Source organism: Artibeus jamaicensis, unplaced genomic scaffold (genome assembly GCF_021234435.1).
Source record: "Artibeus jamaicensis isolate MK-2021 breed Jamaican fruit bat unplaced genomic scaffold, CSHL_Jam_final contig_525, whole genome shotgun sequence".
Classification (NCBI taxonomy): Eukaryota; Metazoa; Chordata; class Mammalia; order Chiroptera; family Phyllostomidae; genus Artibeus; species Artibeus jamaicensis.
The window spans coordinates 2,878,250-2,894,773 of record NW_026521874.1 but is presented as its reverse complement, the minus strand read 5'-3'; the positions used below and the strand labels follow the sequence as shown (position 1 = coordinate 2,894,773).

Sequence of the window (16,524 nt, the reverse complement as noted above, 5' to 3'; positions counted from 1 at the left end):
ACTGCGACGGAGGAGCTGCTGAGCTGCAGGAAAGGGTGCATCTCGCTCTAGCCGCAGAGGCCACACAGAGCACTCACTTGGCACGTGAGGGCCTGCCGGGGGCTCTGGGGTGACGGAGACGTAGTGTGTTTTCATGCTCGAATTGCTTCACCTGGGCTTCAAGCTTTGAAATCGTCCTAATTCAAAAGCAGTAAGATAAATTTCAGTACATTTCAACAAATCTAAAATACAGTTCGACTACAAATTACTTATGTAACAGGCCCTTCTAGAAAAGAGGAGACAAAGGAGCTGCAAGTCCATAGCCCTGTTCACTGCAAAAGCCCCCCCATTAACCTTGCGGAGCTGGGCAAAGGCAGGGACAGGGAACAGAGGGGCGCCCCACACCCCGCCGCTGCAGAACAGGGGTGAAATAAACAGACTTCAAGTCGCAAGTAAAAAAGTTATAAATGTGACTACAGATCAAAACATACAACATATAAATTAAATATAAGATAAATTCAAGTACTCAAGTAAACTGCAATTGTAACACATTTCACTCTAATGCGTATACATTCATGCACACGAAACATACAGGGTCCGGTCCGGCAGAAGAAACACCTGTGTGTGGCTGGTAGCGTAATAATATAGTCGTAATAATTTATAGTTTTAATTTGAACACCTCACCTAAAATGTCACAGGGTACACTTGAGTGTGATACTGTTGCGTTATAGAATCGCATGCTTATGATTTTGTAATAAAAGACTGTGAGAAAAGGGGGCGTTATTTGTGCCAGCCCCGGGTGTAGGTGACACTTTCCCAGCAGAGGAAGCGGGCTGAACCCCCTCCCGTAGCAGTGCCGTTAAAAGACGCTCCCAACGCGCCAGCTGCGAGACCAGTGGCCCACACTCCTCAGCCTCACGGCCGCCCCTCGGCTTCGCAGCCGCTCCTCGCGCCCACACCATGCTCAGGGTTCAAGGCCTGTTTCTGAGTCTCCCACGGGAAGTAAGTACCGCGGCCAGCTGACTGTTGTAAGTTCATCTTGCGCACTTCCTGTCCTTTTAAACTTTGCATGTGTCTCCCGCTTGTCTGTTAAACTCAACTTCTTACCCGCCCCACTGCGAGGGGCTGAAGGACAGCTCCAGCAGCCTGAGGAGGCCGCTCACGCTGGAGCCGAACGTTCAGACGGGGGCCGCAGAGCGCCTTGCCCCTGCCCCTCGGAAGTCCTCAAGGTGCAATACAGTCTCCACACGAGGGACGCTGCCATCTCCAAAGACAGAAGTGTGCTCGGAAGCCGGTTGGAAATATTTCATCATTTGCCCCAGGGACCATCCTAACTCTATTCCTACCTAAGCAAATCAGATTATGAATATAGTCCCCAAGCCAGGTCATCTAAAGACATCTATATTCGTACGTAGATGACCACAAAAATCGGTGTGGATGCTGTTCTTTTGGGAGCACAAAAATAACTCCATGGCCCCCAGTGTGGCTCAGTGGATTGAGCACGGGCCCGCAAATCAAAGGGTCACCAGTTCAATTCCCAGTCAGAGCACATGCCTGAATTGAAGGCTAAGTCCCCAGCTGGGGGTACGTGAGAGGCAACAACACAACGATGTTTCCCTCCCTCTCTTTTTCCCTCCCTTCTCCTCTCTCTAAAAATAAGTAAAATCTTTAAAAAATAAAAATAAAAAAATAAATGCTGAAACAACAATTAGAGGGACGTTTGCTTATTGGTAAGATAACACGCTTACCTTTTCAGATCAGAAATCTGAGTCTGTGCATCAAGCAATTTATTCTCTGTTACATTTAACGTATCCTATGAAAGAAGAAAGACTCAGTGAACTGTAAGATCATTCAAATGCAGCCCCTGTATTCAAAACTGCAAAATGCAAAACTCATCGAAGGCTGCCCCAGAAAGACACTCAGCAAGCACAGCGCCCACTGGGGCCGAAGACAGGGTTCAAGGGAAAGAGAGCAGGGCCCCGGCTCCCATGCGAGGACGGCTCGACGAGAAACGACCCAGGGCTGGAACGCTAAAACGGACACACGTCACCCACAGACCTGACAAAGTCTCAGCACGTGGAGAAACCAACCCCGGCGACTGTGGGTTTCAGTTGCGAGGACCCAGGCGGCCGGGCCGGCCTGCCTCTGCCCTTCAGTGACCTCCGCGCAGCACACGATGCGGCCGAAACACTCAGGCCCCCACCACGCTGTTTGGGGTCTCCCGGAAAACAAATGCAGTTTCCAAACAGAGCTTTCATCGGGAATTCAAATGTAATCCGCAAGCTCAACCCCACAAAAAGTCGGTGCTTTGAAAAACAAAACTTTATATTTAAATAGTATTAATTATTTGCATCTGCATGGTATCTTATTCTTTCCAAAACTTTCATCTCGACTCATCTCAAATGCAATAACCATTCAATGAGTATTTGTTGAATTCACAAATCCACCACTCACAGGGGCTGATGTTCAAAAACGAGCCTACCAAGGAGAGGGTGAGGGAGTGGCCAATTCCGAGAGCTACGTGGGGATGGGGGAGTGGCCGGAAGAGGAGGGAGGGCTCAGGGCCTGGGTGTGCAGCCCAGTGTCTGCCCCCACCGCAAGGTCGGAACACGAATGATGACGCACTATTACCTTCACTCTGGCGTGTTCTTTTCCGAGGGACTCATACTCTCCTAACAGCTGCAGGAAAAATGAAGAATTGAACCACAAAATTAATCATTAAAATATCGATGGAAGGATATGCTATAAAATAACTGCCCGTACTCTTTAAAAACGCCAATATTTGCCCTGGCTGGTGTAGCTCAGTGGATTGAGCGCGGGCCTGCGAACCAGACAATCGCAGTTCGATTCCCAGTCAGGGCACATGCCTGGGTTGCAGACCAGTTCCCTGCAGGCTAGTTCCCAGCAGGGGACCCACGAAAGGCAACCATACATTGGTTTCTCTCCCTCTCTCCTTCCCTTCCCCCTTAAAGATAAATAAATAAAATATTTAAAAAAAAAAACAAAACGCCAATATCATGATAGAAAGGTTACCACACTATTTTAAATTCAAGGCAACTAAAGAAGGAAAGTGAAGGTAAGGCATGATCCCGGGCTGGGAGAAGTATCGTATAGGGGCAGCTGGGCACGGACCGCATCCCTCTCTGATTTCTGTACTGTTCTACCTGCTCTGTGGCTATGAATGAAAAGGCCCTTGTTCTTGGGAAATACATTCCAAAAACTTGGGGTAAAGGGCCTGATGCCCGCACCTGCCCTCCAGCAGTCCAAGGAGGGAGCTTCGAGGGTGAGCGCCAAAGCAGGTGTGGCAAGATGCTGCTGCCGCCCCTTGGTGAACGGAATGGCGGGTCTGGCAAGTGTCCCGCAAGTTCCCATTTATTTCAAAGAAAAAAAGTAATTTCAGTCCGTATCCTTTCAGTAATATTTTAAAAGATTAAAATGTATTTGCATTATTCTGTTTCGAATGGTCACACACTCTTTCTCGCTAAGTTGGTGCCACAGAGTAGAGGTAGCAGCCAAAAGTGTAATAAAATAAGGTGCTTTATTTTAAAATAGCTATGTGAGACTTCTGGCTAAAGAAGACAGTCATCACAGGTCTTTCGCTTTACGAAGCTGTTGCAGAGAAACCAGAAGCAGTAACAGAAACAGGTGCAAGACGTCAGGGAAGACGCAGCGAGGCGGAGGGGCTGAGTCAGGGGTGCCGACAGAAGGACAGCGCTCTCCTGACCCTCAGAGGCTCAGACCTGAGTGCCAACCCCGTGGCGGGCAGGGCAGAAGCACAGGGTAGAGCACAGAGAACCGGCTGGAAGTCCTCAGCAGAGAGGTCAGAGCACAGGACCTCCCCCCCATCCCACCACGGACTTCCCTGCCAGGCATCAAGACACAGGCGACATGGACGGGAGGACAGTGCAGCTCTGGAAACCCAAGGACAACAGAGAAGGGGAGGCAACGGGGTAGAGAGAAGACGACTGAGGAACAGTCTTCAAAACAGAACCAGCTCACCCCCACCCCCCACCCCCAGAGCCTCACCGCTCGAGAGTTTTCTGTAAGTCTAAAACTATTCTAAACACTAAAGTATTTTTTGGAAAGTAATATGTGACTAAAAACTAAAGTTTTCAGACGTGGAAGGTCTCCAAATTTGTCTCCAGGCTGGACAGAAAGAAGCGAAGAGAGCTCCCCGGACGAAGGCAAGCCCAGGAGCACCTGCCACCAGGCCTCCCAGGCAGCGGTTCGGCCTGATGCAAGGGCGGGGGGGGGGCGGGGCAGCGGGGCAGGAGGAACGAATGCTGGGCACATGGAAAACTAAGCAGATTTAAAAAACCAAGGCAAGCCACGGCTGGTGTAGCTCAGTGGACTGAGCGCGGGCCTATGAACCAAACAACCGTGGTTTGATTCCCAGTCAGGGCACATGCCTGGGTTGTAGGCCAGGTTCCAGCAGGGGACGCACGAGAGGCAACCACACATTGACATTTCTCTCCCCCTCTCCTTCCCTTCCCCTCTAAAGATAAATAAGTAAAATCTAAAATAAAAAATCAAGGCACATCTAGGAAAATAAAAGTTGTATGAGAAAGAAAATGTAATCACTGTACATCGTGGCTTAGCTATGAACAGTATTTACAGACATAAGAAATACTGCATCTTGCCCTGGTTGTTGGCTCAGTGGATTGAGAGCTGGCCTGCAAACCAAAGGGTCACTGGTTTGACTCCCAGTCAGGGCACATACCTGGGTTGTGGCTAAGAGGCAAACCATAAATGCTTCTCTCACACATTAATGTTTGTCTACCTCTCCTTCCACCCTTCCACTCTCTCTAGAAATAAATAAGTAAAATCTAAAAAAAGAAAAAAGAAATACTGGATCCTGACCTAACCGGAAATGATAATACACCATATTTCAAATGGCAGACACCACTGAGCACAAATCACACATTGTTTTATTGACTACTAGAGAGAAAGCACGCTGTTGCTGAGATATGTCACACTGGAGTGCAGATGCACTCCAACTTCAGAGTTGCTAGAACACAAAACAGGCTTCCTGACTTCAGCTCAACACACAGACTGCATCAAGAGAAGGGAGAGAGGTGTTTGTGTCCGGAGTACTCGGGTAAGAAAGCGAAGCTGTAATAACCAACATAAATAAACGGACAAAGAGAAAGCCACGCTGTGTCTTGGACTGAAGGAAGTCAACAGCATCTCTGATGTCTGAAGTGACAGGAAAAAAAGGAAAAAGTCAGGTAAGTTTCATTTTCAGAAACATGGAGAAAACGGTGAGAAGAAAGAGATGAAGGGACTGAGAGTGGTGGCCTATTGGGAACCGCCCCGCCTGGTTTCAGAAGCTGTACACCGCCCCCACCAGGGCTAAGGCCGAGTGAGTGACCTTCGGACCATAAGCTGCTATAGAGACAAAGCTTATCTCCCTGGCAGGGGCGCCGCCTCTGCTCCTTTTACTTCACCCTGCCTGGCCCCAATGCTTGATCTACCCAATGACGGGTAAGATTCCTCAAGGGAGGGACAACCTACAACAGGCACGATCACAGGGGACCTCCCAGGGAAAGACTCGAGGGTCTACAGAAAAAGGGGATGACGGATCCTCACCCTTTGGCTTTGACACAGCCTGTGTCCTCATTCTGCTGCAAGAAGTCTCCTAATCTCTTGGCTGCCTTACTTCCCCTGCCTGACTTAAGCCTGAAACAATTCAGTGGTGGGTGCAGCCCTGTGCTGGAAAGGGCAGGTTCCCCAGGGCAATCAGGCCTAAGAAAGAATGCATAAAATCCTGTGAAGCCTACCTTGCTAATACCCTCAATTTAAATAATAAGGGACCAAGTAGGAAGTGAGTTTGTTCCAGGAAGTTTTATGGTCCTTTAGCTATCTGACCCTGACTCAAAATAGGCCCTCAGAGTTCTTTGAGAGTTATCTACTGTTTAATCATTTCTGCCTGACAATGACTGATGAGCTTTATTCAAGTACAAACTGAACCAAATAAAAGCAAGGCAAGGGCAAGTGCTCTCCTTGACCTGGTCAAAGCAAGGGTTGGGGCACTCTCCTCTGGAGAGAGTAGCCTGCCACCCCTTTTCCCCCACAGGACTCGGTAGTCCGTGTGAATGTCTTGTCTCATCCACAGCGCCACGGACACTGCGGTGTGGTGTCCTCGAGAGCAGCACCCCACCCCTGCCCCCTTTACTCTGAGGTAGAAATGGGAGGAGACTGTTTCTCATGTGACACTTGACTATGTAAACCATCCACATGTATCACTGCCACAAAAGCACATTTTCAAAGGCAAATCAACAGGAATCAAACCTAAAGCTATTAGGAGGAAGCTTTCAATAGCCAAATTGCTTTTAGGTTTTCTTAGGTACCATGACAAAGGATATTAAGAAAAACCTAGGAAAAAGTACACAGCCTGAAACCTACTCCCATTTCAGTGATTTACAAATCCAATTTTAGATGAAATTAAACCAGAATGAAAAAATTCAGTCAGTCCTGTTCTCAATCTGGTTCCTTTTACTCTGCCTTCAAAGTGGCCCAACTGTGTGGGTGGGAGGGAGTGACGCCCCAGTTCTGAAAGCTACAACTTCCTGCTTCAACAAATCCCTCCACAGGGTGTGTGTTTGCAGCTACGTGAGGTTATGTAAAACAAAAGTGCCTATGGGAAAAGTCACAGGAGCTTGTAAAAGTGCGGTATCTGAAGTCACTGCAGCCACATCACTCAGCCACCACTGCAGGCCACTTACGTCTCGAAACATTTTGTTTTCCCGTTTCAGCCTGGCGTCTTTGTCGTCAGAGAGTTTGTAAGCATTCTCAAAGGCTTCTTCCAGGTCCTGCAGCCTAGCTTTCAGTCGGCCGATGGTGCTGTCCTTCTCCTTATTGCTCGTCCGCATTTCCTCGATCCGCTCCTGCAGAATTTTGGAGGTGCTGCTGGCAGCACTGAGGCGCTCTCTGAAATCACTCTACAAAACACAGACGAGGGCAAGGAATTGTTTTCCATAGAAATAGGTGTCTCGTAGCAGCTAATAAACTGTGGACATTAAACTGTGAAAGAAAAGTAGTAGTAATAAAGCAAAACATGAACTGGAAATGAACAAGTTGGATGTTGTGTCATAGCCTGGGATGGGGACTAGGAAGGGTGATGACCGCAAGGTTGTCACTGGGTGTGGATGGGAAGCCACCGTCAGAGGTACTCTGACCCCAGGACTTGTGGCACGTCCAGCCCAGGCCCACCCACGGAGACAGAGGGCAGGCAGACGGTGGGGGGGGGGTCACGTGCGGGGTTTCCCTGTGAGAACAACGTTCTCCGACCGTGATGGTGGCCACACAAGTTTGTGAATGTGCTGCACACCACTGAGTTGTACGCGTTAAAAGGGTGAGTTTTATGATAGGCAAATTAAATCCCAATAAAAAAAGAAAAACTGTAAAGGGTAACAGTTTATAGTACCCTATGAAGCTGACAGCTCTCAAAGTACAACCTTTACAATAGGACATCCTAAAGGAAAGGTCATAAAACACTAAAACCACAGTTTTTATGAAAACGACTTATCTGCCTCTGAAGAGTTCATAAACAGGCTGTTTTGGACCCGAAGACACCAGAAGAGCAACAACACAGAACCCTCACTCACCACTTCTCTTTCCAGTAAGTTATTCGTGCTTTCAAGTGTCCTCACTCGACTCGTGGCTTCATTCAGGGCACCATCTAACTGACTGCACCTGGGACCACAAATGGAAATGAAACAGTCAGAAGGTCAAGTCCTCCCCCTGAAAAGGGTCCTGGAAATCTCAGGACTCCCCGGGCAGCACCAGCACCGGCTCCACGTCTGCCAAGGCGCAGGAGGTGTTCCGTAAAGTGCATTCCAACGAACCCGATGGCAGTGGAGGACCTAGAGTAAACTGTGATATGAACTACTGAGTGAACAAAGCAGGTGTGAACAGACACCTCTTGCACACCCACGTTCACAGCAGCATTATCCGCAGTGGCCGAGCAGCAGCCCCAGCGCTGCTCCAGAGGGTCGCTGCACAACAAAACCCCGTGCATGTGTCTACGTACATGTGTAAGGAGATACTACTCTGTCTGGAAAGGGAAGGGAACCGGGACACAGGCTACAACATGAATGAACCTCAAAGGAATTAAGCTAAGTGACATGAGCCAATCGCAAAACTCCAATATTGCACGATTCCATTTACACAAGTTACCCAGAGGAGTCAAATCCACAGAAATTCACAGAAAGTAGAATGATGGTTGCCAGGGGCTGAAACACTGATAAAACTGTTCTTGAAAGAAATACCCCCAGTTATGTGCAGGTGTGTTGACTGTATGCTGTTTTTATTATCACACTGATTCTGCTTTGCCAGAGACCTCCCCCCACTCCACCCCAGAGTTTGGCCGTGCGAGGTAAAATCTGCCACCCCGCCAGCCTACGATACTGCTGTTGGCAGCCCCATATGCAGTCCTGGTGGGATTCTCCAATTTGCAACTTCAAGTTTGGAAAACCTGCAGTGCATGCCGACCACACAACTGGTGTTCGTCTTAGGTAAATCGGTTCTGCAGACTGCGTGCCCACAGCTTCCGGTTCTGACTCTGCCGGCTTCGGCACACACCGCTCTAGGCTGTGAGCTGGGTCACATCCTCCAGGGGCAGCGCTGGAAACCATGCCACGCCGTCGCCAGCCTGCTACCGTCACACTCGCTCCGGCACCCTCCGGTATTGCTGTGGCCTAAAACCCTGACTTCCAACGGCCTTCCCTCCACTCTCTCACTGCTTTATGTGCTCCTAGCAGCTCCCAGCCATAAAAATGTTTTCATTAGCCATGAGCTACTAGGTGTTGTGAACGCTGGCGCTAACAAGCACTGCTGGTGGCTAACTGGGCTCAAAAAAAAAAAAAAAGAGCCTAGCAGCGATTTCTGTACAAGGGCCTCCCACACAAATGGCACTTTGCGGAGAAGCCTGCCCAGCGCTTCTACCAGCTGAGCTGGCTCTTACACAGGAGCTCTTACACAGGAGCTCCTGGAGTGTAGTTCAACCAATGGGACTGGGGCTTTCCCCATCCAATCAGAGCTGTGCAGCCCTAACCAATAAGAGCCGCTCTGCTCTGACCAGTCAGGACAGTGCCTCTGGGCCAATCAAACTGTGAAAACTCTGCACCCTCATTTGCATGAGGGCAGACCAATCAGGGACCAGGGGCGGAGACCTCTGTCTATATAAACCGGCTCTTCTGCATGTTGGGGAACACACTTTCCACTAAAGAGGGCTGTTCCTTGGGTGGAGGTGAAACGCTGACTGAGACTTCTTGGGGGCAGATTTCACAACCATGCTAAAATACTGTTAGGCTACTTGTACTAAATAGTTTCTTTCTTCACCACACCCCAAATTGGCATTGAACTAATGCCAAAAACCAGTTGAAAGTGCCCTCTTTGGCACCCTCTCTTTTAACTTAGGAAGATTTACTGATGAGCATCTTTCAAACTTGTGTTTATCAACAGGAAGTACCTGTGGTTGTCTTTGCCTTCTGAAGCAAAAAAAAAAAACCCTTCTAACCTGCTATCTTTTTTTTTTTTTTGTCCTATAAAACTTAGACCTAAAACCAAACACACAAAAAACTTAGGCCTGGATTTTTTTCAGGCTCTTTTTCAAATTGTCTCTCTCTACCATTGCACCCCCTCTCCCACCACCAACAGCAGAGTGGAAGCTGCGGACACTCGGGAGTGAGAGGACGGCAAATCCACCCCGCATGGCAACGGCGAGCTGCTGCTGTGAGGGCTCCTTTCCCTGGCATTCTGCAGCGCCAGCTGTTTGCTGGACCGGAAGATGGCGGTTCCCTCCTGAGCTGTTTTCAAGGGGCGTAGTCTGTTCTGCCCCAGGTGAGAAGTCTCTGCTGTCCTCTAGACTGGAGCAGTTTGCAGTCTAAGTCCTATCTGATTGTAATGTGTGTTGCAATGGCAGGATTGTACTAACTGAAGCGTCTGATTTTGTCAGTCGTTCTCTCTAAAATGGGTGTAACGCTATCCGTAGTGCAGGGCCATTCTGCCCCGTGTTCCTGTGGTTGGTTTTTTTTTTTAACAAGATAATTGCTTCCAAGGAGTCAAGAGCCTTTAGGTACAAAAAAATGGTTGAGAGTCACCTCAGGACATTAGTCATCGATTCTCATTAGGGACCCAGGTGTAGCACTAACCCTCCTGGAAGTGACATTACTCCACACAGTTGGCTCAACGGCTCTGGCACAGTCTGCCCACAGGAGGCGACTGTCCTGGTGTCAGCTGTGCTGTGTCTGTAAAAGACTGGTTCAAATCTGTAAACATAATTACGCAGGCGAGCACGTTTTTGGTGTTAAAATTTTCAAGTCTGAAGCACATGCTTTCAAAGTGTTTTATCATCAAAATATATTATACTTTGGAAAAAAATATATCCAAGTTGGAGAACACTAAGAGTTAAATTACATATTTAGTTTTAAAATTCTATTTTTTTTTTCTTTTAGAGGGAGGGAAAGGGAAGGAGAAAGAGAGAGTGAGAAACAGAGATAGGTTGCCTCTCACACGCCCCCAACTGGGGACCTGGCCGGCAACCCAAGCATGTGCCCTGACTGGGAATCGAACCAGCAACCTTTCAGTTTGTAGGGTAACACTCACTGAACCACAGTCAAATTATATTTAAAACTATTAATACATTTAAAATTGTACCTGTCTATGAGAATTTGATTCGTTTTCCTCCAGTCTTCAGCTGCAGAAATTTCTTTTGCCTCCAATTTCTGTTTCAAGCTGTGTATTTCTGATTCATAATAAGCTCGAAGATCTGCTACGTGTCGGGCATGCTTTTCCTTCAGGTTCTGCCTAATGCTGTTGGCGGGAGCAAACAGAAGGGTATGAAGCAAGCCCCTCCTCGTTCTCTCTCCCCAAAGAGAAGCCAAGAACACAGCCATTCTCCTGAGCAAAAATGCAGCCCTTTTCCTTTATATACTCACAGAAAATATAAATAGGTTAATACATAAGTTGATGACTACTAAAGTGAAAAATACATGGATTATTTAATTTTTAGGTCTACCTTAAAAATGCTATTTCTTTAACTTAAGATTTTATACATTACTGAAGTTCAGTAAAAATCATTTTCATCATTTAAGCAGACACCATAGAAAATCTATTAACATTACAAGCCATCCACTGAAATACATACTTAGACAATATCACAGGATCTTCCAGGGAAGTCAATGAAATGCATTCTGGGACACTGTTGGCTGTACCTGGAAGCTGGGACTGACTGACTGAGGCTGCAGTTACCATGACAGTGTTGTCTTCTTCTACGGTGTTGACTGAGGTGTCATTACTAGCCACAGTATAAACTGAGGGAAGCGTGGAGCTGGCCCTGCTTTCATGTGGGAATGTGTGGTTCTTCCACGAGTCCACCGGTGAAGCTGTGGCATGGGAAGGGTGTCTCGGGAAGCCAGACAGCTGAGAAGGGACATTACTTGCTTGTGAAAAGGAGTCTATGTCCGAGTGACCAGACATGGGTTCCAGGACAGAGTCTGGCGAGAAGGACAGTCTGTCATCGAGAGCATTCAGAAAGCCCGGAGGCTGAATCCCTGAGACCTGCTGGCGTGGCCTCAGGTGTAATGTTGGATCTAGAGTCAGGACCTGGAATGAGACAGGCGGCAGTAAGGTTCCTCCCTCAGCTCTCGGGGCGCTGAAGTGGGCAGGCTGGGGTCCCGGGGAGAACAAAGCCACGGGACAGTCAGAGTCACGAAGCCAGCAGGATGCCCACAACTTTACCTCGGGCGGTCGGTTGGGGTTGGAAGCAGAGGTGAGATCCCTCTCCGGTAACTGCTTGTCTTCCCTTTGCTTTCTATGATAAATGTCCTTCAGTGACGGTAGCTTCATCTCATTACTAGCGTTAAACTTAAAGATAAGGAACAAAATTACTTAAATGGTATTATCAATGATGAAAAAGTTTACTGGTATCAAGATCGACACCATAAAGAGATATTTAAAAAGATTTTAAATAAACTGACACTCCGGATGTTAGATTTACAATAAAGGTTTGCAAGTCAAAACCTCTTAGAATGAGTCTCCCTCACAATGGAAAGCTCTCCTAGTCGGTAACAAGGAATGGTAAAGGGTCACTAGGGCCTAATCTGTTAGCAGCCGAAAATACTTCCCCAGAAGGAAATCCCTGGCAGCCCCCTACTCAAAGTAAGAACCAGGCTCCGAGATAAGAACTGACTTCAGGACGGAGGAGTGAGGCTGGGCCAGAGCACTTCCCCCCAGATTAATTCCCTGCGACTCCAGGGGGCCGCCATCAGGAGGCAGAGTCCCTCCGCCATGTAGGCCATGTAGTCACATCTGCGATCAGAGCTGACAGATGAGAACAAAGCGCTTCAGTGGCCTGACACCAGGGCTTCCAGGCGCTGAGAACACTGCGAAGTGGTCCACGCTCCGGGTATTAAAACTTGGGCTGAAATCATTTCAAGGTGGGAGCTACTGCGGGGTGAGAGCCCCTGCCGGGGGCCTGGGTGACAGGGCTGGAGTGGCTCCATTCAGGGCTCACGGTAGTTAGCACAAGCTGCCACTTGCCACTGTGCTGATGACTTCTTTTCTCTTCGTATTTTCGAATCTCTGAAAGGAGGCCTCTTGTAATTCATGGCACCTCACAACTGCTTCCAGTCGAGCAACAGTGTGACATAACTGCCACTGCCCGCTGATAAGCAACTACCAAAGCCGTCGAAACGGGCCACGCAAGTGTCCCACAACTCCACCAGAACCCGAGACCTGCTGTTGAAGGAACAGCAACTCACACACGTTGAGCAGCAGCGCCCCCCCCCCCCGTCCCCAGAGTCAAAGGCAGGCCGGCCCCACAGAACCACTAAGCCGGGCAAGGCCCAGCACCAAGGCCTTCTGTGTTTTTTCCAGAAATGCCAGGTCACCAAGGAAGATGGAGTGTGGAGACCAGAGACCAATGCTGCAGAGAAGAGTGGAGGGCAAGCCTCTGTGGGCGAGGAAGTTCTCACCAGTTTACCTCACCCACGTCTTCCTGTTCACGTATTACTATGTGTAAGGCTTATGCGGTAAAAGTCTGGTGGCTCCTTAGAGCCACAAACACAGGACTCACAATTGATGTCTTGGGGGAAGTGACACATGGGGAGCCCCACTGTTGCCCTCCCAGCCCCGGCCAGTCTCACGTCCCCACCCGTCTTTTCTCCCTGGGTTTGTCTGTCTCTTTTCTGGCTCCCTCCCTGAGGGGCACATGCTGGCTTCTGACGCGCTCGGGCCTCTGACGTTTGCGAGTCTGCTGTCGTCCGTCTGTGCCTGTCCCCGAGGCTCACAGTCTCTCCTTCCCCCAACCTACTCTTCTCTCGTCACCCAATCACAACAGAGACATGAGTGTGCACCTCAACTTAGGTGTACTGGAAGGTTTTCTTTGCTCAAATAACATACCGACTTTTCTCACTGAAAGAAAATTAACGCCGCCAACCGAAATGCTCAGAACCAGCATGCGAGCGGAGCAGTGGGAGGAGTGAAGGGTGGAAAGTCCAGCAGGTCGGAGAGCAGGGGCACAGGTGTGTCTGTGGACCTACTACTGCACCTAGAACGGCCGGACGAACCACCTCCTTCCACCGCACAGAGCATGCACGGGCGTGCCCTACCCCATTCGTTCCGCAGCCTCTTCCCTAAGACCACACAGGGACAGAATCTGGGAGCAGGCGACTGCCAGTGAGAGCTCATGCTTGTTTCTCCACCGGAAACTGAACATGACCTACCTCTGGTAACGCAAACACACACAAACACACCCCGAGTGGTTTCAGGTACCTGGCTCGCTGACACTCCGGAGGAGGGTGGGGCTGCAGGTGGGTCGGCAGCCGCGGGCGCACAGTGGGGCAGGTCTGTCTTCTGCAGCTCCCAGTGCGTCAGGCCTGCGAGCGGCACACGGAGGGCAAGGAGTGAGGAAAGAGCGCGAACACGCTCCTAGCACAACGCGTCTGCCTGAAGACAACAACCAGCGAGAGGGACGCGGCTCTGCCTGTTCGCACAGAGTAAGGGGCGTCTGCACGGAAAGGCTCCCGTGAACGCCCTACCACGTAGGAGTCCTAACCTCACGACCCAAATACTTTAAAAATACGATATCACACGTCAAGATCAACTAGCATAATTTAAAAAATTGTAAAGACGACAACTTCTTTAGGAATAGTACAGATTCACATGAAAACAATGGAAAAAATACAGCAACTGAAATCTTTATGGAGCATTTACTGTGCCAGGCTGGGGGGGGTGGGCAGGGAGACCGTGACCTGAACAATGAGAAAATCCCACACTCTGTACAGTAAGTTAGAGAGTGGGGAGCCCTTGGAGGGTACATTTAAAATCAGAGACGGGGAAAAATTCAGTGGGGGGGGGGGCAGGGGCGGTGCGGCAGGTGCTCTCTGTGAATAGGGGGTCGGCGGCCTCATGGCGAGGGTCACGATTAAGAAGGAGCTGGCCATGGCAGCCGTGTGTGAGGCCTCTGAGGCCTCCCCATCCAGGGCGAGCACAGTCCAAGTACAGGAAGCAGCCAGTGCAAAAGCCCCGACAGGGGTGTCCAACCTGTTGGTGTCTCTGGGCCACACATTAAATACACAAAAACTAACAAAAACTAATGAGCAAAAAAAAAAGGCTTTAAGTAAATTTTCGATTTTGTGTCAGGCCGCGGGTTGGACAGCCCTGAATGAGAACCCCTCTGGCCAGTGAGCAAGCAGCCCCCAGCTGAGTGGAGATGGGGAGGGAGCAGCAGAAAGTGAGGTCCTCGCCGGGCCCCTGTAAGGACTGGCCGAACTCTGAGGGAAGCGGAACCGGCGTTTGGAGCAGAGAGGTCACGTGACCTGGCCCATCCGTACAAAGGAGCAGGTGGCACAGCTGTAAAGCACTGGATGGAAAGCACCGGAGGCTGGTCGGGAAGGTGCAGGAGCCCAGGACAGAGGACGGGCTCTGAGATTGGGAGTCAGAGTGAAGGCGGTTGGAGTGGGGCAGTTTTCAGAAGGCACAGCTAACCCGTCCAACGAAGTGGGTGGAGGGATGCGGCAAAAAGAGTCACAGTGTGAAACCGTCAGAAGGAGACTGAGGTGCCACAGAGAGTGGAGAACGGCCCTCAGAGGGCCTGCGCTTCTTCGATCGGTCATTTTGAGGCACCTGAAAAACGCTGAGAGGCTTTGGGGCTGCCTGAAAGCGCGGTGGAAGCACGTCGTCGGTGTTGACAGCCTCAGGGACCCCAGGAAGGGGGCCCGGCGACCAGAGGGGTGACACGTGGGCGCAGACAGGAGCCACCCAGCTCACCGCACACGACCCTCGCCCACCGGGAAAAGTGGTTGGTTAAAAATACACAAACGCTTTCTAAGAGCGTAAGTGCCCATACCTGTTTCTGCATCCGACATCCAAGAGCCCGGGCCTCCGTCTGGCTCCCGGAGGTAAAACGCACAGGGCTGTGTGGCGGCAGTGAGCTCCAGCTGCAATCAACAGGGACAGCTGTGAGTGACAGTGGAGCACCCCGGGGACAGACCCAGGGCGAGACCTGCCAGAGGTTCAGGCACAGGGGACCTGGCTGGCCCTCTTGTTACAAGAACACCAAACGGCTGGCATTGCAGTGAATCACTCTCTTTTCCTACACAATTTACAAAAGAGTATTCAGGTCCTCCGTGGAGCCAGAAGTAAAACACTGGGAGCAGGTATTATTCAGTGAGTTTGGAATGGAAATGCATTTATAATTTGCCATCCACTTCCAAATGAAATTTGAGGTGCCTAGAAGTAAAGTCTTTTGGTATAAAAATTAATGTAAGAGCTATACCGATTCATTTGATCACCGAAGCTGTAATAAATCAAGTTGACTCTGAAAACCACAAGCAATGACCGACGTGTGCATCAAGCTGTGGACTGCCTCGTGTGTTCCAACAGTGGGCGGCCGGACCCAGACCGGCCCAGACGCTCACCACCCAGGCTGATGGCCCCCCTGGGCTGGGCTCTCTGCCGGAGGCCCTGGCGCCCACACGGAACCCGTGCCCCGGGGGGACCACGGTGGCGGGAGATTTCTCAGTTCCCCACCATCAGACTGTCAACGCCTGTGGAAGCCTGTCAGCGGCAGAGCAGAGGTGACAGCCCCCAAAGAGATGACGGTCCACCTGCCCAGGAGGAAGGGGCGCCTCCCCTCGGCCTCCTGAGGCATTGCTCAGCCCCTTCTTCCTCAGCGAGAAACTCCTGGGCCATTTTTTGTCTCGACTAAAAGGCCCGCCCGTTCCAATTCCTGTCCTGTCTCAGCCCTTATAAGGCCAGGACTAGGGCAGTGGCGCCCACTAAGGGAAAACTGCCCAGTGAACTGCTGTCCTCTTCCGATTCTGAGGAGTGGCTGCGGGCACTGCCCACAGTGGGCAGGGGGCTGGCCTGACATGCTGCCCCCTGCGCCCCCTGCTCCCCTCAGCAAGTGAGGGGCGGCTGCAGCGAGCAGGCCCGGCCGTTCGAACTGAAGCAGGGGCCACGCGGAAGGCCCTTCACCTGCAAACCCAGCGGGCGAGGGACACACCGCTGTCCCAGACCAAAGCAACAAAGGCTGGGGCT

General features: G+C 50.3%; 1 protein-coding gene across 5 annotated transcripts in view; it reads right to left on the bottom strand.

Annotated features, from left to right (window-relative positions):
* MPHOSPH9 (M-phase phosphoprotein 9) overlaps positions 1 to 16,524 on the bottom strand; it is a 41,521-nt gene that overhangs the window by 11,195 nt on the left and 13,802 nt on the right. For all 5 annotated transcript variants that reach the window (XM_053669813.1, XM_053669814.1, XM_053669815.1 and 2 more), the window contains 10 exons: positions 15,332 to 15,422; positions 13,756 to 13,859; positions 11,722 to 11,847; positions 11,129 to 11,586; positions 10,639 to 10,794; positions 7,587 to 7,674; positions 6,705 to 6,920; positions 2,611 to 2,658; positions 1,728 to 1,792; positions 78 to 176 (listed from right to left, as the gene is read on the bottom strand). In XM_053669813.1, coding sequence (XP_053525788.1) covers positions 78 to 176; positions 1,728 to 1,792; positions 2,611 to 2,658; positions 6,705 to 6,920; positions 7,587 to 7,674; positions 10,639 to 10,794; positions 11,129 to 11,586; positions 11,722 to 11,847; positions 13,756 to 13,859; positions 15,332 to 15,422 — 1,451 coding nt within the window. The remainder of the gene's footprint in view (positions 1 to 77; positions 177 to 1,727; positions 1,793 to 2,610; positions 2,659 to 6,704; positions 6,921 to 7,586; positions 7,675 to 10,638; positions 10,795 to 11,128; positions 11,587 to 11,721; positions 11,848 to 13,755; positions 13,860 to 15,331; positions 15,423 to 16,524) is intronic.